General features: G+C 37.7%; 1 protein-coding gene across 3 annotated transcripts in view; it reads right to left on the bottom strand.

Annotated features, from left to right (window-relative positions):
• tenm1 (teneurin transmembrane protein 1) overlaps window positions 1–22491 on the bottom strand; it is a 392082-nt gene that overhangs the window by 163549 nt on the left and 206042 nt on the right. For all 3 annotated transcript variants that reach the window (XM_055198820.2, XM_055198822.2, XM_055198819.2), the window contains 2 exons: window positions 18703–18991; window positions 13227–13490 (listed from right to left, as the gene is read on the bottom strand). In XM_055198820.2, coding sequence (XP_055054795.2) covers window positions 13227–13490; window positions 18703–18910 — 472 coding nt within the window. In that variant the 5' untranslated portion in view covers window positions 18911–18991. The remainder of the gene's footprint in view (window positions 1–13226; window positions 13491–18702; window positions 18992–22491) is intronic.

Below are 22491 nucleotides of genomic sequence, written 5' to 3'. Positions count from 1 at the left end.
TTCAGGTAAACTCTAAACCATACTAAATTATATTTATATTTATTCATTTTTTATGTAAAAAATGCAAAAACTTTTCTGCAACGTTTAGGTTTAAGAGTTGGGATAGCGGAAGGGGTAAAAATATACAACGTGTTCAGTACAAAAGTTATTATGTCAATGGAAAGTCGCCAAAAAACATGGAAACACAACATGCATGTGTGTGTGTGTGTGTGGGGGGGGTTATACAATGAAAATGAATCTGAGCATCTGATGTCCAATGCCTAACAACATGATTACTTAAAAACATAATTCAAGTATCTTGCAGTGAAAATTTTCAGTAAATGTACCAAAATTTATACAGCTACTACTGTATGTGTGACAGAGAGCGGGGGTAAAAAATCCCTTCATCCTCCCCCCTCCTTTATAACATTTCCTCTTTCAGAAATGACAGGAGTAATTTTAAAATGTCTCATCATTGTACCCTTCAACACGCAGACACCCACACACACGAGAAAGAAGAGTTCAAAAGAGATTGTTTCAGAGACCGCACTCGGGATAAAAAAAAGCAGAAACCTCATTAAAACTGACACTAAACGAAACTTCAGGTAAATGCGTCGGCCGTGTAAACATCACAGAAATTACAAAGGTACCAAAACCTTATTTCTAAAATAGTTCACAGCCTCATCATATCTCTCATATAATAATAACGTTCTCCGCAGCAAATATGCTCTGTGTGAAAGTTTGCACAGCGAGCGCGTTCAGATGATTAAAGGCAGCGTCATTAGCAAAGATATCATTAAAACAGAGAGGACGGGCCGATAGGAACCACATGTGTTCAATTATTGGTCTGAAGAGGTGCAGTACTACAAACACACTCGCTTAGGGTTCAACTCAATCTTCTGTTTTTAATCATTAAAGCTTCTGTGGAGCTCAGACAACCCTCCAGGCTGGAAAAACAGCTATCAAACTTTCACAATTCCACTTTTTCTCAAGGAGGTAATAAAGACCTGATGTATATGTGAGAGAAATTGCATTAACTGTGGCCTGGCACCCCGAAGCAAATAAATGCATGAGTATAACATGTTTGCTCGGATGCCACCCGATTAGGCGGGTCAGGTGGCGTCTTTTCTTTCGCCTTCCTTTTGCATAAATAAGATTTCATTGAGTGAGCCTTAACAAATTAGAAAACAGCTTATTATAGCACAATAAACCATCTATTCTGTGTTTTTCTTTTATTAGATTGAGCCGAGTCTATAAAACCAGATGATGAAAAACAGAAATTCCCCTAACGTCAAAAATGAAAGGACTTGCAGCACCGAAACACCGAGCTTTATTTAAGCCACAATGATGTTACTCAAAAATCTGATTAGAAACTATTTTCATTTTTAAGTCATTTTGTTGATTCTTTTTTTATTATTAAACTCACTCGTAATTGCGTTACAAGCCCCGATGCTTAACTATAAGCCCGCCATCATTTGTTATATTCTAAAATCCTTTTAATGGTTCTCAGACTTTAGCCCTCTCATAAATCTCTGTGTGCCCAAGAGATTATTCTCTAGACTTGAGTGTTAGATTGTCTGCAGCAGGTCTCATCATTGCTCCGAGTTAAATACAAAAAAAAAAAACATACGAGGAAGATCTGAGCTTGAAGCACCTAAAAGACTCTTTGTGCATTATGGCTGCTACATTTCTTACACATCCAACATATTTTATTAGGATTTCATTATTGTGCCTTTGACTTTAGCCGGGGTATGGAGAGAGCACTAAATAGAGATTTTATAGCTTAGTGTCGTCTTATAACCTACATCATCTCATTCAAGTAGTTTTGGGGCAAGTGACCCAGAACATTCAGAGAGGAAAAAAATGAACCATTTTCGGCTTTTCTGAAGGCCATATAGATTAATAATGTCAGGAACGTAAGACAGACCTGATACATCTTTCTTCACAGTTATAAAGAATAAATTATTGACGGTTTTATGCTGCATATTCCACATATATTTGACGCTATAAGGATACTCGGAAAGTCATAAAGGAATATTAAAGAGCACCTATTTCATTCATGAAAAAAAATGTGTATTTGGTATAATACAATGTGTTTGCGTGGTTTATGGTAAAAAACTTTTTTGTAGCTCCAGATATCACTCTCTTCCTGAAACGCACGGATTTGAAAAGCTATGTCTACCTGATTGGCAAGATAATCTGTACGTTGTGATTGGCCTGAATACAATGGATTTAGATTTGTTCCAAAAAAACGAACTCAACTTTTGCAAAGGAGGATGGTGTTGACGCTCCGGACCGTGAGCCTCCCGATTAGTCATCTTTATCTATTGTTATTCTTCAGCTGAAGTGTAAAATATCCCTGTTTTATCATTAGTGTTCTTTCTAGGGCTGGGAAAAGATTAATCGCGATTAATCGCATACAAAATAAAAGGTTTTTTTGCATAATATATGTGTGTGTACTGTGTGTTATTATTGTGTATATTTAACCAAACACACATACATATATATTCATGTCAAATTTTTTTATATATCATTTTTTTTAAATTTATATATAATATAGAAAATATAAAAATATAAATAAATACATATACACATGTAAATGTTTCTTAAATACATACATGAATGTGTGTGTATTTATATGTACATAATAATTACACACAGCACACACTCATATATTATGCCACAATTAATCTTTTCCCAGCCATATCTTTAATATACTCTTATTACCATTTGTTTAGACTACTTACAGCTCCAGAGTCCAGACATGCAAGCGCCGCTGAAACGCTGTGTCCGATCGTCGTCTTGTTGTTTTTTTAACAGCGTTTGACATCTAGCTTATTGGTGCATTACCGCCACCTGCTGTTTCGGCATTACGGTTCAATGAGCTGTCAATCAGAATCTCACAAGCCAATCAGAGCGAACCGCTGTTAAGGCCGCCCCTCACGAGAGGTTTGTGTCAAAATGGCGAACATAAATTTGCAAAGCGCAAATTAAAACTTGGAAAGTGAAAACAAAACAATGGCAGCGCATTCAAAACTATGTTTAGTGAAACAGAAGCTTAGAAAACCATAAGCAAAGAGTGCAGTATATTCAAAGATGATGTAAATTTTTTTGCTAGTTAGTTAATTGTTTTTATGTTCAAAGTGTTTTTCTTTTTTATCAATGTATATTTTTGTTAGTTTTTGCAAAAGTTGCGTTCGTTTTATTTGGCACAAATCTAATTCCATAGAATATCTCTGACGTCAGCCGGAAATTTGACGCTCCTTACCATGTTTAAAAGATTTGCTCAGAATGCAATGTTAAGAGGAGTTAACTTACAGACTGTGAGGCTATGTTTACATTAATGCGTTTATCCTTTAAAACGCGTTACTTTTGCTACATTTACGCCTTTCATCTACACTACATCACCGTTTTCAACCCTCATAAACGAATTTGTTCGCAAACGCTGCAGACCCTGTTTTAGTTTGAGAACTCAGACATTGCGCTGAGTGTACATGAACGTAGACGGAGTCTTATGTAAACGAACAGCTGATGTTAATGTGACAGCACATAATTTTAAAAGTAAAGAATATTTTTATTCAGGTAAATGGAGGTTTGCAACGGAGGTTTTGCCAAAAATAGTAAACATCTACCAACCAGCTATTATAAACGCTATATCGAATTGTTTTAACATGTATCCTTATAGATAATGTCTGTTTTATATTAATGTTTGAGTATTGTGGGGTTTGAATATTGTTGTAATGTGTTTATGTTTTGTTTAAATTTAGTTAGCTTATTACGAAAGATAGACAGTAATTTTAAATGCCATATAGGGCGTTGTAAAGGCCAATATGACGGGAGAATTGTAATGGGTCAGACATTATTTTCGAGTTTAATTTAAGTTTTGTTTCTAGTTTAAAATTAATTTCGTTTCAGATAATTTGTCTCTTAATTTTAATCAATGTTTTGTTGATAAGTTTTGTGAATATAAATTAATCAAAACAATAAAATCAACAGATTTGCGCTTAGCTATTTCTGTGTTGCTAGCGGAGGAGGTGCACGGACCTCGCACACTTTTAAAAATTAATGCAATAAGCATTTCTGTAGGCTAAAGCAATACTTCACCTCTTACTATGTTTGATTGAAGTTTGCATTTGCTGAAATTTATTTTTGCTTCAAGTTCGTTTAGTACTGTTCACTTGAATGCTTTCTTTTTAAATCATAAAGACCTTTCTGTTTAGTTATAAAATCAAAATTAACCTATTAATCATATTAATATGTTGTAGGGGGGAGCTAGAACAGTATAAGACTTTCCCAAACACATTTTTATAGGTTCAAAAAGTGTCTGTTATAGTTGCCAGCAAAGGACCCAGGTATGAATTTTTGTCCATATCGCACACCCCTAGGCTGCATAAATGCGCAAAGGTAAGCTATTATTGGAGTAATAAGTTATTTTACACTTTTATGCGCATGCCTAGTTACGTGATTGGTCATGTTTCATGCATTTATGGTAGTGTATAGTGTGGATGAAGATTCTTTTTAAAATGCCAGTATAAACGAGGATCGTTTTTATTTTAAAATGCCGTTTTAAAACGCAAATGCTCTAATATAAACAGGGCCTGAGTCCGAAACGGGAGGAATTATGATAATGTCGGTCTTGTCTACTTCACCAATCCCAGAAAGTAAACTTTTGCCTACAATCCGTGTGTTTGTTGTAGTCCAAGAAAAGAGATAACTCACGTCATTGTTTACGTATGTACCTTTTGCATATCGTTAACATGTACTAATACACACATACACACCAAAGTAAATTTAAAAACGTGAATCTGCCAATAGGTGCTCTTTAATATTAATCGAATATTAATTAGGTGTTGAAACAGTCACATAGTATTTGTGACTGATTTACTTTAGGCGAGTTAAGTGGGCGATAGATTCAATAGGATTTCTGCTTACAGACTGAGTGTGTTTGTTCGATTGACCGCAGCTGATGCAACCGGTTAACAAAGTGCCCCCTAATTAAAAGCGCTGGTGGTGTTTCGAATAGACGTCTAATATTGCGCATGATTATAACAACACAGGAATTGCCGCCTCGTGTGCTAAAAAAAAGTGAGAATTTATTGTCCATCTCTCACATGTTCTCGTAAACTCCTTCTTTTCATCCACTCATCCCTCTCTCGCTCGCTCGCTCCCATCTGCCTCGTTCACTTTAAAACGGATGGTATGGAAATGACAGCTCTGATGCCTGAACTTTAAATGACAGAGATTAAATTAATTCATAGGTAAAAATCCATCATTTCAGATCTGGAATCTTTGCCACCTACATGCATAAAGAATTAATAGAGCAATCTTACTGAGAGGCAAAGAAAGAGAAGGAAAAAATAAGAGAGAGAGAGAGAGAGAGAGAGAGAGAGAGAGAGAGAGAGAAAGAGAGAGGTCATTTTATTCGAATTTGTACCTCTGACAATTTCCTGTCAAGAGGAAAAAATAAACAAATAAATAAATAACCATATAAAAATAAATAAATAAATGAACGGAACAAATAAAAGAGTATATTTGTCTGAATATAAAATGAGAGACCGTTGCACTGCTTTTAAATGAGAAAATGAAGGGAGAAAGAAAAATACAGAAAGACGAGTTAGATTTGATTTTTCTTTATCTCTGTCTTTTCTGTATTCATTTGAGTTTGCAGGACTCATAATTCAATACAAGGAGGAGGTGTGTAACTGTGGTGTGGGGGGCATGGTTACGTGGGCAGAGTATAGATGTACATACGATCTGCTGAGTTGTGTGTGTTTAATTGTTGCTGTAGGGTACGGTGGCAGCGTTGTGCAATTTGAAGTTACATATACATGCACATGGCATGAACCAGCATAGTGCTGAGATGTTCAGGCTAACCATGCATGCACACAGACAGACATATACTGTATGTTGTGGCATGATGAGAGCTTTAAGAGTCAAAAGCCAAAGCATTTACACACTGCTGTCTTGAGGAAAGACTGTTACACAGCTGGCTAATCTATCTCACGCACACACATACACACAGATCATGTGAAGTGTGGTGAATGGCTGCTCCCTCATGCTCAATTTGTACGTCAGATATATGGTTTTTCAATTCCCCCGACATTTATTGGATTAATTGTATTGCTGTCCGATCATCGCCCGGCCTGTTTTCACCAGCGCGCGTCTGTCTTAATTCCGTCACCTGGCTTTCAATATAATCTCATTTTACCTTTTCAGGACTTGGAAAATTAAAAACCTTTAGCATGATAATGAATTTACTGCGGCTGTGTAATCTGCAGTCCGCCTTTGTTTGAAGAAGAATAAACTGCGGCATTTATCGGCTCCAATGGTGTCACGCCGACTGAACGATGAAAGCGGGAGCCAGTGTCGAGATAGGGGACACAACCTCGGGTCTGGGGGAAGAGCGTGTCTCCCGACAGGAAAAGGCTCTTTTAGCACCTGCGACGGCTGCGGCGACCGTTGATCCCGAGAGACTGGGAACACGGGTGCCGGAGCTTTTAAAAACCCGTTGTGAATCTATACTCCGTGAAAAATGGAGATACAGCGTGAAACTTGGTAACTGTTAGGAAGCAATCGGCCGTAGTGATAAAGCTGAAGGTCATTTTGCACAGCTTCTTGTGTTACTGAGGGGTATTAAATATGTTGGGATGTTTGGCTCTCGGTTTTTATAGTTGGCATTTAGGGCTTTTTCACAAATTTGCTGCTGGCCTTTTAGTAAAAACAAAAATGTTGCATCTGAAATCACATACTGTGACAATAGGTACTGAATTAGATGAAATACCTACTCAGGTAGTGGTGCACGGGGCAAAAAGTAATGCGGGTTAGTTGTAACACGGACTGTTTACATTGTTGCACAGGGTTGAGCGATTAGTTTTTTTCCGTATTGATTTCACGCTGCCAAACGACGATCTTCCGCAAATTATTGGAAATGTATAATGTTTTTCCAGAGAGTTTTTGATGAACGGTGGCATGTAAATACATTTTTTCATCATATTTTTTCGGTTTCTAAGTTGGGTGTGTCAGATACCAAATCCAGCGCTATGTCATATTAATCAGTGTCTTGTTGACTAAAACATAGCATCGTTTTGAAATATGTCTGCAGCTCTTAGCAACTTTTTTGTGGGCTTGAAAATATTTGGACCCAGCGGGGTTAATTGTAACGCTGTGTTACAACTAACCCCTCAGCACTTACGATATGAAAACCGCTAATGTTAGCGTAATTCTTGCTGTTGTTTTAAATAGGCTACACATGAATGATTGCTGGCTGCCAACAAAATAAATGTGCCTGTCTTATCAAGAATCGTGTGTCAAATTTATTTTTGTTCATATCTTTAATATTGATTGAATAAGTTCACGTCAAAAATTGAAATAATAATGAAATGAATGGCTAAAATCAGACTTTGATGCTTATTATCTCAGAAATTGATTTTGAAACTGTAGTATGGTTATTACAGACTGAGTCACATATAAAAAATGTTTTGTCATAATTTTGCTGCTTTTTCTCACATATTTAGACATTTGTATCCATTTATAATTGAACTATTGTTAGAAAAGGGCTGGATGAATGAATACAGTGTGGATACCTGTCTATTATAGACAGATATATAATAAACAATATCCACTTTAAGTATATAGACTAAATAGTATTGAAATATTTGCCTGCAAAGTGTTACAACTAACCCCCTGCCTGTTACAATTAACCCCATCTATGGTGTAAGTTGTACGTTTGCACTTCTGTCACATTTGGTGTAATTGTCCAAGAATGGTAAGTAATAGAAACAAACTTCAAATGTTCATTTGTAGCCGAGATGTGTGTGTTGCTTGTGTAAAAATATAAATGATCAAACTCAAATATTTTTTGAATGATTGAGCCAAAACCAAAAAGAGCTAGGTTGTGCCCCGCTCTCCCCTACTATATAGTTTGGATATGAATTTGGACGTACTACACCCACCATGTTGATACATCACGTGACGTGTCGTCATAAGTACAAGTTAGTCGTAAACTGAAAGGATGTTAAACAAGCATAATTTAACCACAAGAGACAGGTGTTTAATATGTATTTGCATTTGAATAAAGCCGTGTTACCACTTTCTGACATTTATTTTAATAAAACAACACATCTCCTTCTTCTTTGTTGGATAACTCCTCTCTCAGGGGCTCACGGGATGGTAAAGTGTCTGTCCATCGAATGAACGCTTCAGAATCTTGCAAAGGGTAGTAGGTCATCCGGGTACTTTTCGCATACTGTGTTTCGAATACTATGAATTCGGACATACTCGACTCGCCTACTGCTTTTCGTCTACTATATAGTATAGAAGTGGGCAGTTTTAGACGCAGTGAAAATTATTGTGCTTACGAACAGTCAAGGTAGTTTTTCTTCCCTATCACCCTTTTTGTGTTAAACATAGTTGCTTGCAGTTTTCTACAAGGGTAAAATCAAAGTGGCATTACCCCGTGAAATCAGACCCAACAGCTTAAAACATAAATCATTATTATAAGCTTACAGCTGTGAATTGGAATAAGGTAAGAAGGCGGTTCTGAACACAGTTTATTATGTACTTGCTCAATAATTGATTTTTCTCAATTCTTAACCAAAGAAAGTTACAGACTGCAGCTTTAAAGTTAATTCAGATATTTCTTAGGTGTACATTACAGGTAAATTGTCAAAATATGTAGGGGAAAGCGGGGCACAACCTAATGCTTTTTCACTGGCTCTATCATTCAAAAAATATTTAAGTTAGATTAATAATTTTTTATACAATCAACACACACATCTCTGCTTCAAATGAACACTTAAAGTTTGTTTGTGGGACCTAGCGTTATCGTACAATTACACTGAAAGTGACAGGAGTGCAAATGTTACAACTTACTCCATAGGTGGGGTTAATTGTATCAATTGTAACACCTGCTAGAAAATATTGTTTGAACACAAATAATTCAATAAAATTCTGTCTATATATTAAAGGTGGGTATTGTTTATATATCTGCCTATAATATATAGATATTCACAAATTCATGCATCCATGATCCTTCATCAAACCATCCTTGTATTAAGCATCAATGCATATAAATAGGGCTGCACAATTAAGAAAAATAATTAATAAGATAATTTTCAATAATTTCCCCTGATATTCTATTAACAGTTTTCACTTTGATGAATAGTATTTAAATTGTTTTCATTCATTATCATTGTACTGTATACTAAAGGCTTACTCTGTGTTACAACTAACCCCCCTGTGTAAAAATGTTTTCAATCCCAGCTATCAATTACTAGAAGTTGTTGAAATTTTTCTGTTATGTTTTATGTAACAAGACAGTGATTAAAATAATATAAGGTTGGACTTGGCCTTACACACCCAAATCAGAAATCGAAAAAAAGTTAAGACAAAGAAATTTACTTTATTCCTCCTAAAACAATCTTTGTTCAATACCTTAACCAAAGCAGAGCAAAACTTTTCACAAATTCACAGGAGATCATTGTCTGACTGTAAGAGAAAATGACCAAAAGCACAGATTGGTGCGTTACAATTAACCCTGTGTTAGTTTGTGCCCCGCTCACCCCTACCCCAGCTATCACTAGGGCAGTACTATATAAAAAGGTCCTAATATGTACCATTGGGTACAGATATGTATACATTTACATACCGGTGAGATACTGGTACAATATGTATCTTTGAAGTACTAATGAGCTCTTTTTGGTACCAATATCTCTCTTTAGGTGCAAAGTTGTACTAAGGCTACAGCCCAGTGACAGGTAGGTTACTTAATTTGACCATTTTTCTGACAGTGTAGCATACAGATCCCCTCAACCACAAAACTATTTTGGATGAGTAGGGTCTTAAACGCTACTTCCATGGCTTTGCCTGAATGAACACAAATATCTACACAGTGTAATTGGCTTCATGTATACTGTTATATACTGTAATACAATGCAGTGTATATTTCTGACAGCTAAAGCTATTGGTACTAAAGGACCTCTAAATTGACTTCAGATTTAAAGATGTTTAAATGAAGTAAGCTCAATTCTCTAACCTGACCACACACACAGTCTGGCCTTAATGTGCCTGTCCAGCCTTTGTAATTAATTTTAATTTGGATCTATTGGATCGGGAAAAATTAATCAGATCGCCGGACACAAAGATGGTATCCATACCACATCCATCTTTGTATAAGGAAGAGAGAGAGAGAGAGAGAGAGAGAGAGAGAGAGCACCTTTACTGTTCGCTCAAGACGCAAAACATGATGTACCTAGACTAATCATTCTTGATGTAATCATTCTTAAGAATCACTGTTATTGATACCGTTTATAAACACACATAACAAAAAGTACACAAATGAGTATAAGGGGTTCAAATATGATTGTCTGTAGACAATTAATGGCTTTGTCAGAGGTAAAGGTCAAAGATTTTTTGTTGTTTAGTCTTTGACAGTAACTGGCAGTAGAGCAGTAGTTGTACATGAGGCAAATACTAATAGTTTACCCAAAAATGAAAAAGTCATCATATGATATACACTCACCTAAAGGATTATTAGGAACACCAAACTAATACTGTGTTTGACCCCCTTTCGCCTTCAGAACTGCTTTAATTCTATGTGGCATTAATTCAACAAGGTGCTGAAAGCATTCTTTACAAATGGCCCATATTGATAGAATAGCAACATGCAGTTGATGGAGATTTGTGGGATGCACATCCAGGGCGCGAAGCTCCCGTTCCACCACATCCCAAAGATGCTCTATTGGGTTGAGATCTGGTGACTGCGGGGGCCATTTTAGTACAGTGAACTCATTGTCATGTTCAAGAAACCAATTTGAAATGATTTAAGCTTTGTGACATGGTGCATTATCCTGCTGGAAGTAGCCACATGGGTACATGGTGGTCATAAAGGGATGGACATGGTCAGAAACAATGCTCAGGTAGGCCATGGCATTTAAACAATGCCTAATTGGCACTTAAGGGGCCTAAAGTGTGCCAAAAAAAAAACATCCCCCACACCATTACACCATCACCACCAGCCTGCACAGTGGTAACAAGGCATGATGGATCCATGTTCTCATTCTGACTCAACCATCTGAATGTCTCAACAGAAATCGAGACTCATACGACCAGGCAAAATTTTTTCAGTTTTCAACTGTCCAATTTTGTGAGCTCGTGCAAATTGTAGCCTCTTTTTCCTATTTGTAGTGGAGATGAGTGGTACCCGATGGGGTCTTCTGCTGTTGTAGCCCATCCGGCTCAAGGTTGTGCATGTTGTGGCTTCACAAATGCTTTGCTGCATACCTCAGTTGTAACGAGTGGTTATTTCAGTCAAAGTTGCTCTTCTATCAGCTTGAATGATTCGGCCCATTCTCCTCTGACCTCTAACATCAACAAGGCATTTTCGCCCACAGAACTGCCGCATACTGGATGTTTTTCCTTTTTCACACTATTCTTTGTAAACCCTAGAAATGGTTGTGCTTGAAAATCCCAGTAACTGAGCAGATTGTGAAATACTCAGATCGGCCCGTCTGGCACCAACAACCATGCCACGCTCAAAATTGCTTAAATCACCTTTCTTTCCCATTCTGACATTCAGTTTGGAGTTCAGGAGATTGTCTTGACCAGGACCACACCACTAAATGCATTGAAGCAACTGCCATGTGATTGGTTGATTAGATAATTGCATTCATGAGAAATCGAACAGGTGTTCCTAATAATCCTTTAGGTGTGTGTATAATGACGTTATTAAGGAAACAATACGAGGTTTGGAATTACATAAGACAGAATTTTAATAAAGTGTTCTCGCTGGAAATAATTCAAAATCTGAAGAAGCACGGACTCCTGGAGAGAGACAATGGTAGTGCATAACCAGATGTATCCAATAATTATCAAGACGATGGTCTCAAATGGTCCCGCAGGGGTCAATCAAATATAACCTAATGTATGTGTATTTAACAATAATATAACCTTAATGTGTGTGTGTGCGAGTATGTGCATGAGATAATGGAGTGTAGTTTACACACCAAAGCAGTTATTAGCGCACCACATAAATATTGCATCAGTGAATCGTGTAGAGGAAATTGTGTGTGCGTGAGGTTAGACTGGAAGTCTGTTTAACCGCGTGTGCATCTCCCTCTGCGTCAACTCTCATTAAAATTGTAAAGTCATACACTGATGAGGGCACCTCAGAGTAACCCAAATGCACACACACACACACACACAAGACATCCACACACATATGCACATGAATGAAAAATCATTCAACGTTATCATCATGATCACAATCTGGCTGACCTACAGTACAACCAAAAAAATCTCTCTAATGCCTCGCGCCCAAGAGGCAACCTTCCGATCTCTCTGATGAAGCCAGTACGGAAGTGATTTAAACTGCAATTAATTTACTGGCCACTAGAGGCTGGCGCCAAAAGGGAATCATTCCCATAGTCCTCCATGTTAAAATGTCCAACTTTAATGCAGGAAATTATACGTTTACAGCCTCGTACAAAAAGTGTTTTTGGTCTGTATAGCTAATTTTGCCCTTCATGACAACTGTTATGCTGCGTTTACAGCAGCCGCGGTAGAGGTGGCAAGCACAGGTGATTTACATGTTAAGTCAATGCAAAGACGCGTTTAGGCATCCTGCGGCGTGGTACGCGAATTGAGCGTTTCCGCGAGAAATGCGCGAGTTGAAAAATCGGAACTTCGGCGGTTTTCTGTGCCGCGTTAACCAATCAAGACCTTGCTGCAGTATTGACGTGATTACAGGAAGTGAGCGGAGTCTCAGCAGAGTCGCAGAAGCGCCCTCCCATGATGCGGATTTTCGTGTGAATGTCTCGAATGACTAGAATTTCACGCGCGGCTTTCACACGCGAATGAAGCAATGCGTCCAACTACGCGCAAATAACGCGTTTTTGCCACCTTTACCGCGGCCGGTGTAAACGCAACATTAGGGGGTTGAATTTTTGTGTAACTCATCCATTTAAATTACATTAAGCCTTAAAGTTCAGCATAACTGAGGGCGTGGCCACTTGAGTGACGGTTAAACAGCCACTGCTGTCACTAGAATCGAGCTAGGTGGGTGTGGTTTCAGCAACCAGTCACCTGAGCTTCACCCACGTCCCGCCTTTTTACCCATTTATGGATATTCGCCAAGATGGCGACGGCAGGCACCGCCTACTTTAAGCTTCAAAAACGATCTTCAGAAACCTATGGGTGACATCACGGACACTACGTCCATCTTTTTTTACAGTGTATGCTCGCGCCCTTACCGTTCTCTGGCTCGGACTTGCGCTCTTGTTCCGTATCGGTGAGGGACAGAACCGAGTTTGCCCGGCTCGACAGGCAGGAACTGTGCTCCGACTTTACTTCCTGCATCCACAACCGCAAGGCGTGGTCAGGGGAGCCATCGCCCTCTGATTCTGGATCTGAAGCGACACCTGTAGACACGCCTCCCGGGTAAGCAAGCTCCTGATTGGCTGCGTGAAGCTCCGTCTGGAAATCAGGGAACGTAGTCTTGGAGGGGTCTGCGAAATCTAAGGGAACAAAAAGAGAGAGGTACACACACGGATGTATTTTATCGTACACGCAAATCAAAGTTTTACAAGCACACACACAAAGGCTAGTGGATTAGAGTGTTGGAGTTACTGAACTGAAGAGATTTCTGGAGCCGTGCTGAGAAACAATTTTCTTCACTCTTCAGAGATGAGGAATAGCTTGGAAAACCCCAAAATAAATATTTTACAAAAAGAATTTTGCTTTAAACTGCACAAAATGTGGAAAGCATTTAAACTCCCTGAAGAATCTCAAAGAGTTAGAGATATGAGGTTTACACACACACACACACACATATTGCATTTGCACTACATTTCGTTCTCATTTTTACGCTTGGCTCAATGCAGATTTCAGACGCTCACAAACACAGATAACTGCATATCAAACCATAACACTTGATTTAGCTCAGTCATTTCTCATTTCTGCTCACCTCTTCTCATCATGATCTTTTCTCGCCTTCTCATTTCATCTCGTTTTTTTCGTTTGATCTCATCTCTTACTCTCATTTCGCCTCCTCTCATGTCAGGTCTTATCAAAATCAAGCCTGCCTCTTTCTCTCATCTCATCTTGTCTCATTTCTTCTCATCGTATCTCTTTTATTCTCTTGTCTCATCTTGGTAAGAGATTTGTGATGACTCTGTCTGTGTGTGATTTTCAGACCTTTGTGTGTATGAGAGAGAGAGAGAAGGGAGCTCTTTACCTCAAGTGTCCTTAAGAATCCTCTACCTATCTGACTTCTGTCTCCGTGGCGACCCCTCTCACCGCTCTCCTGCTCTAATCATCTCAATACTAATTGCCCACGATGCACTTCTCCGTCCTTCATCGGGAACATGACCCCGTGCTTCTTGGCCTGACCCACACACACACTTAAAAAACATACCGTCCATGAGCAGACATGGCTGGGAAAAGTCAGGGTAAGAGGTTTGGGTGAAAGGTCCTTATCTAACTCCCTCTGCCTCTATTTTCATCTCTCTCTCTCTATCCTTCTCTCTCTTTGTACAGCTGTTGCCGTGGTAACCGGAATAGAGTGTTTTGTTCTGCATGTAGCATTTGAATGATTCCATAGAGGAAACAAAATGCCTCACTGTAACCTGTTCGAACCAGCGGCGTGTTAATGCTGCTTACAGACCACAACAGCAAAAAACATGCACGTGTACTGTTAGACAACCCTAAAAACACATCACACGCCTCACTGACGTTCCTCTCGGACCGGACCACACAATTAAACATACAATAATGACACACTCACATGCAGCACACAAATAAGAGTCAAACAACAAATATCGCTTAAATATATCAATTTATCTGCTCAGAATTGTTTGGTTCAAAAAGGATACAGGATGCATGTTTAATAACGTGAGAACATGTATGTTATCTTTTAGTTATGGGAAATTAATTAATGGAAAAAAACTCCCTTAAGATCTATAAATGTGGAATATCAAAGACAGTGGAAAAAAATTTGAAATGAATCCAATTAAATATTATTTTAAAATTTAAATTGTACGTCATTATTGAAACATAAAACACACAGAGACGATAATTAATTTAAAAAGAAAATAGTATTTGATGTTTGTAGTGAAAATATGATCTTCTTTATAAGGCTGGGAAAATTAATTGTGCAAATGAGCGTTTTCTGAATAAATAAATTTTAATGAATTACGGTGAAATGCCCCCACATCCAAAAGCCAGAGGGTGCTCTCGCGCAAAAAAAAAAACTAAATTTGTGCCACAGAAGAAGTACCATTACAAATGCTATTCCAGGAAATGTATAAAGAGGGTATGTACGTGATGTCACCTTCGGCGAAAGTGCCTGCGGTTACGCCCACTGAGTGGCAAGAGACAGAACGGCAGAATTTGAGTACAGTGTGAAATCAGCGGAAACACTTGGAAAACGCGTCTAAATGGGCTACAGCTGTTGTGCGATATGCTGTACCAACAGATTAACAAGAATTTGGAGCTATCATTTTACAGACTGCAAAGAAACATCGAAAAGAGAAGTAAATGGATTGACCATGCCAATGTCCACGGACAACAGGTGGGTTGACAAGTTGCTAAGGTCACTATTAAGTACAGGTTTTACTTTCTACTTAAAAGTATTCTATTTAAAAGTATTCATTCCAAAAGCATTTTATCATAATTTTTATTCTATTACATTTCATAAATACAAGTTTTTGTTTTACATTTAATATTTAAGTACATTAACGCACTTTTACTCAAGTAAAAGTACACAATTTTAATGTAATTATGTGTTAAATATATTTTAATATGCAATATTAAAGAATACACAGTATGATTGTATGCTTTAGAATGTAGTGAAGTAAAAATTTTCCAAATACAAACACCCATAATAAAGCACAGATGCTTGGAAAATGTAACTAATGTAACTACATGTTGTCCACCTCTGCTATCAAGTCCAACTAAATTCAATTTAAGCTGATAATAGTCAGTTTTACTGGCATTTTCGCAGAGGCCGATTTGGAAACCGGCCATTTTGTTGAACGTTTGCCACTCGAAGGGGCGAGTTCTGGCGTGGTCATGTGGAAAAGTCAATGCATTCCCTCTATAAGCATATTTACATCGCTGTTCTTTAAATTGTTTCAGGTATTTTCATTATAATAAAGAATATTTAGAATGATTGTGTTTGACGAGTGTTACATTTTTTAAATGCACGTTATAAACGACTCAGACTCGTAATGATTTTAGATTGATAAGGACTTCCTACTGACCCATAGTACACACACAAGTTGTGCATGAAACACAGAACAGGAGTCTTGCGATTCAGAATCGATTTCAGACAATTATTTTTAATTGGAAACGTTCACACTTTCACACTGTCTAATATTTACTGAGCACCATACATCACAATGGTATAAATCTCATACCAAATGAAAGAAGGAAGTCTTGGGCACATATGTTGTATTCATTACATTTTCATATCTTATCTCATTACGGAGTTATAGACTGTTGAACAGAGAATATTCACTTGTGACAATTTGCCCCATCGCCGGGTAAGGTGTCGCACTAGATTATCTAAAAAGAAGAACACTAGTTAATTGAATTTGTGATTATTGATTTAAACTCCAGAACTGGAAACGTTAATTCTAAAGGGGATCGCACAACGGCCGCGCAGCTCAGTGCCGCGTCTAAGACAACTCGCTGGTATTGTAACCCGGAAGTGCACATTAAATAGCGCGAGCTTCGTCAGATGAGATCTACTTCAAAATGCAAAATATAGGTTAGCAGCCAATGTTAATCGTTAATGATTTGGGACAAATATGATGTTATTTAATGCTAAACTATGTGAGTGGCGCTGTGTGGCGCGACAGGGATTTGAGTAACTTCCTGAGTCACAGCTGGGTGGCACGGACAGGCGCCACCTGGCGGCGCCGGTGTGGGTATACTCATAAAAAATTATGTGTTCAATTTTTTAGAGCGGCGCGGCGCTGAGCTGCGCGGCCGGTGTGCTTTTCACACTGTGCTTAACTCTGGGTTATCTTTGTTCTAAACCTTCCTTTAACCCTAGGTTAAGGATCGTTTCACACTTGTAATTTAGAAGCGGGGTTATCCCTGAAATTAACCCGGGGTTATGAAACCCTGCTAGCCCTGTTTTTGTGGGGTTAACCCTGCATTGCGGTGCCAAACGCACGCAATGTAAAAACCAAGCAGGGTTAGAATGTTATGACCCCAATTAAACACAACTGATGCAGCTAATCAACGTGTTCAGGGTAGCTTGATAATTACAGACAGGTGTAAGAGCAGGGTTTCAGACACCTGACCTAGGGTATAGAAATGCACAGTGTTAAACATCAAATTATGAATACCCAGGGTTATCTCTCAACCTCTGGTAAATTGTGAAACAGATAACCCAGGATTCCGTTAACTTGGGGGTTTAGAATAATCTAGGGTTTAAAATAACCCAGGGTTAACTATTTGTTCAGTGTGAAAAGCATGTGACAACTTGCCCCGAAGTCATTAAGACAACTTGCCACCAAACTGACATGTGTGCTAATGTTGACTTAATCTCAGGGCTAGCTCAACACAGCATGCTAAAGTATCAAAAAACACGTTATTGTCATCTCTATTTTTTGCAAAATAATATTTTTTAACATTCATACCTAACAAAGGGGTATTGCATTAAAAGTAAAGTTTTTTTTACTTTCTAAGCCAAAAAAATAAGAAAATTGTGCTAACATGAGATTAGAGCAATCTTGACCACACGTGAACACGAAGTAGACTATAGAAGTCATCACACAATGTGGCTTTTTGCCTCTAGTGTTGGAATTATGAACAGTGTGACAACTTACCCCACTCTCCCCTACTCCCTTAGGATCTATAAATGTGGAATTTCAAAGACAGCGATTTTTTTTTATAAATCCTATTATTAAAGAATATTTTAAAATTTAAATAGTAGGTCATTATTCAGACATAAAACAAACAAGCACACAGAGGCTATAATTAATTAAAAGAAAATAGTATTTGATGTTTGGTAGTGAAAATATGATCTTCTTTTTATCTTCAAACTATGTACTTATATAGATTTTTGGGGATTTCCATTTGATTTTGAATGTTATGTTAGTTTAATTTAAATAAATAAATGTTTTTAACCTGCATAATAATTCTTTTTTAGACCATCAAATAATTGTTTATGTATTATTAAATGTTAATTAAAAAATGTTTATTGCCCCTTATTTTAATTAGTTGTAATATATAACTGGTAACAGATAAAGTTTGGGATTTCCCGATCACTTTTAAGATTTTATAATTCATTTGTATTCATGTGCTCTCTTTTCACCCAGTTCACTAAATAAATTACGCAAATCAGGTAACGGGACAAATGTGCCCAAAAAGTTGTAGTAAATGCAATTTGCCCAGCACAGTTCACAATTTTGTGGTCAGCAGGAGGAGGATAGAAGACTACCACAATTTGCTGCACCGATCATCATTTAATACTATAAAATACTGCTGCCTTTACCACTAGAAAATTTACAATTAAGTCTTTCTTTATAAAAAAATCAATCAATAGTACGGTTTTAATTGCAGTAAGCAAACAGCATTAAGTTTAAGGGCGAAAACTATAAGACCGATTCACTGCATAACACAGCACCTAGTTAAACTGATTTGCACGTACTTTGTAAATAAGACACAGGTTTTATGCTGCAACACACTGTTTATTGAAATCCGTGAAGGTCGTACCTTTCTGCGGCGGCTCCATGGGTTTCCTGCGGACTTTGTGGCTGTTGTAGGTGAACCTGCGGTCAGGCTCGTAGTCTGTACGGGTGTGCGCCTCTCTGTAGTGTTTGTGATGAAGGCTGGTACCATCCTCTTCCTCAGATGAGCTGGAGTAACTGAGCTCCAGGCCCGGGTGTGGCCGCGCCAAAGATTGGTACAGCTTCTCTTCCATCTCTGCTTTCCTTCACAATATCACACACACACACACACACTCGCACACAGACTGTAATCTGAAAAACTCACTCAAAGCACACTGCCCACACACACAAAGAACAAAATGAAAAGAAAACTCAGGCGATGAAATGGATAACAAACAACAGCAGTTCAAATCTACTATAACCTTTATTTCATTGCCGCAATTTTTTAACAGGGTAGATGAAACAGCAAGATTGATTTGTAGAAACACGCCATGAAGGTTTTTCCGAAACCATCCCATGTTTTAGTAAAACATTCATCGACCATCAAGTAAAGAGAGAAGGTCTCAGAGGACGAATGAAAGAGAAGATGGACAGATAGAGAGATGGAGGGTGTGATTAAGAGATAAAGAGATGCTTAGATAGAGGAAAAGAGAGGAGATAAAAGGGTGAAAGATGGGATAAAAACTAAATAAACTCAAAAATCTAATCGAGAATCAACTCTCCAGTCATGAAGCCAAACAAATAGACTTAAATATTTAATTCAAAATTATTTTTGCATAAAATCTTTAAATTTGCCTCTATGTTTGTATCTGTATGTCAATGTATATCTATCTCTATCTATTTAACTTTTTAACATTTATATAATATTTATATAACATTTTATAACTGTATGAAATGTATGGAAAATTCCTTAATATTAACTGTATGGTTAAAGGCGAAATAGGCTGGGCACTTGTGGTCATTTTTTACTTCATTTCAACACTTTATTTATCCCCAGGGGGCAATTTACAAGGTCACATGGAGTAGCAACAATGTTCATAAAAAGCACATAAATAATTAATAAATAGGTTTGTGTGTAACAATGTGCAAGTAAAATAGAAAGTCACAGAGTAATAGACAAGGGAGTCATGGATGATTGATTTAACAACTGAACCACTTTAGGAACAAAGGTTGCCTTTCTCCTTTGTGTTCAGCACCCTGGACAGCAAAGTTGTCATCCTGAGGGGAGCAACTCAATAATAAAACAAAACATGTGAAGGATCTTGCATGATCCTGCCAGCCAACTTCAGCATTTGCTGTTCACTCACATTCGAAAGAGTAGGAAATATAATATAATAATATAATACAGTGCTCAACATAAGGAACTGCCCAATGGCCTGGGGCCAGCGTGAGAGACGCTCAGGCAAGTAAACAGTATTGTCACTTCTGATGGCCAGTATTACTTCACCCTTAGTCACTACATACAGACAAAAATAAAATAATATATTTTATCCTTATGCAATGTTACCATCGAGATTTAAGCGTTGTAAAAGTTAATTTCTCTCCTACTAACTTTTTGGTTGTTGTGGACACTATGGGCCCTGTTTTAGCAATCTAAGTGCATTGTCTAAAGCGCACAGCGCAACGTCTAAATGGGCGTGTCCGAATCCACTTTTGCTAATTTAACGACGGGAAAAATGGTTTGTGCGTCGAGCGCATGGTCAAAAAGGGTTGGTCCTGTTTTTTTAATGAGAAATGGGAGTATATTGGGCATAACATGCAATAAAGCAATGAGAGTCTCAGCTCTCATTCCCTTTAAAAGCCAGTTGCGCTGGCGCTGTGTCTAATAACTATTTAGATGACGGACTTTGTAAACTGAAAAACTAAGCGGAGGAAGAAGATTCCCAGTTTAAGATTAATGTTAAATAATTGTGTTGTTTTTCACTTGTATTGAAATTGTTATTTTTTTAATAAAACCTGTTTTCTTTTAGTCATGGAAGTAAAAAAGCAGGCTTTTTATTGCTTTAAATGTATGGCTATCCAATATCATCCAAAAATTATTTACAAGTATGTAAGAAAAGGTTTGTACTCTAAAAATACTTTATTTGTAAGAAACAGGAGATAAAAAATTAACAAACGGCTCTCAGCACGTTTCAGCACTTGGACAGCGTCCAAGTTTTTTTAAGCATTACTTAAAATGTTTCTCATCTCACAATATCCACAGGTACAGAGTCATCATATACAATAAATCCGTGAGGTAGCATTTAAAAAAAAAAAAATTTAAAAACAGATGCATTTGTTAAAGCAAAGCATTTATTTACTTACCAGGCTGCAGGTGAAGCAGCTCTTTGCGCCTTCTAACGTCTCATAATTAGTCCTCATTCATGTCCAATAGGCTCAATAATAATCTTTTACATTCAATCCTTTAATCTTTCATATTTAAAAGCATTTTTGTGCGGCTGCGCATGTGTGTGATAAGCAAACCCGCGTTGTCGTCCCGTTTATAGGGGCATATTACTAATGCGCTCTTTAAATAACAAAAAACATATTGCGCCATTGACTTTAGACTTCAGACCATGTTTTTGTTGGTCAATGGCGTAGTCCACTTTAGTTGCCTCAAAATAGCAAAGCGCCAACAATGTGCCTGAACACACCTCGTTTTCAGACCAGAACGCCCATGGGCGCAAAAGGGGGCGCAAATGCATTTGCTATTTAAACAACGTGGCGCTAAACGTAACAATGATAATTGCGCAGGGTGGAAACTAGCAAAAGACACTTTGCATTGCGCCGTAAGAACGTAATTATTCAACATTTTGGACGCAGACATTTAATTGGGTAAAACACGATGAAAGAAACTTTGTGAATGATGTTTTGCACAGTTTGCCATCAGTTTTTCCAGTTAAAGCAGACAAGTGAAACCTGAACCACTGGCCTGCCTGGGCAAATATAAAAATTATTAGCATTGAGCCCTGTATTAAATACAGTATATCAGCATTTTTCCTATGGGATACAAGATAAGACAATATCGTCTCGGTATATCTATATATAGTCTGAAGTGACCCTCCTTTGCAATAGAAGCTCTGTCACAAATGTACACTGAAGTCAGACGTAAGCTTTCCAACCAGCTCAAGGATATGAATTTTAATCAGTATCGCCCAACCCTACGGTAAAATATGCAAAAGAAGAGCCCAAAGAATGAATTCAGAGATGCAACTACTCATAGATAGTCATGCAGTTTACACTACAACTGTAGGAAATATTGCATGCTTGCAATGGAGACAGCATTGTCGACTACAATAGCGGTGATCTACTTTTGTCACCCCATGACGCTTCCAGTAGACAAGGTGTAATAGTTACTGTGAGACTATTAGCATCTTAGAGCACGGCACGCTGTCAGCATGCTTAAACCCTCTTTCAGAGGCCCTCTTTTTAAAATTAAATCCATTGCAACTTCCAAAAAACAAAAAACACTGAAGGGCACTTACTACTAACTTATTAGATTTTTCGCACTTACAAATAAAAAACCTTTTCTGCTCTTACACTTCTGTTCAAGCACTGTACTACTGCAATAGAGACAATTGAGATGACAGTGCTACTGAATTCAGTTTTCCCTGTAAATTTCTGCTTTCGAGCTATTTTAGCGTTATAGCGGCATTTTCAGCCAAAAATTTAAATATAATATATGTTTTATTACTAATATATTAAGCCATCTTTTTATGTTTTCATAAACCTTTAATGATATAGACATCAGAAAAATATCAGCGTATGCATGTGGAAAATTTTGTTATGGAGACTTGAAGAGACTTCATTAATGTGTTTTACTGTGTTGGAATAAGGATGCGAGTAGGATTCGGTA

The sequence above is a fragment of the Misgurnus anguillicaudatus genome, chromosome 22 (assembly GCF_027580225.2).
Source record: "Misgurnus anguillicaudatus chromosome 22, ASM2758022v2, whole genome shotgun sequence".
Lineage (NCBI taxonomy): Eukaryota > Metazoa > Chordata > Actinopteri > Cypriniformes > Cobitidae > Misgurnus > Misgurnus anguillicaudatus.
Note: the sequence above shows the minus strand (reverse complement) of the source record. Positions and strands in the feature narration are given on the sequence as shown.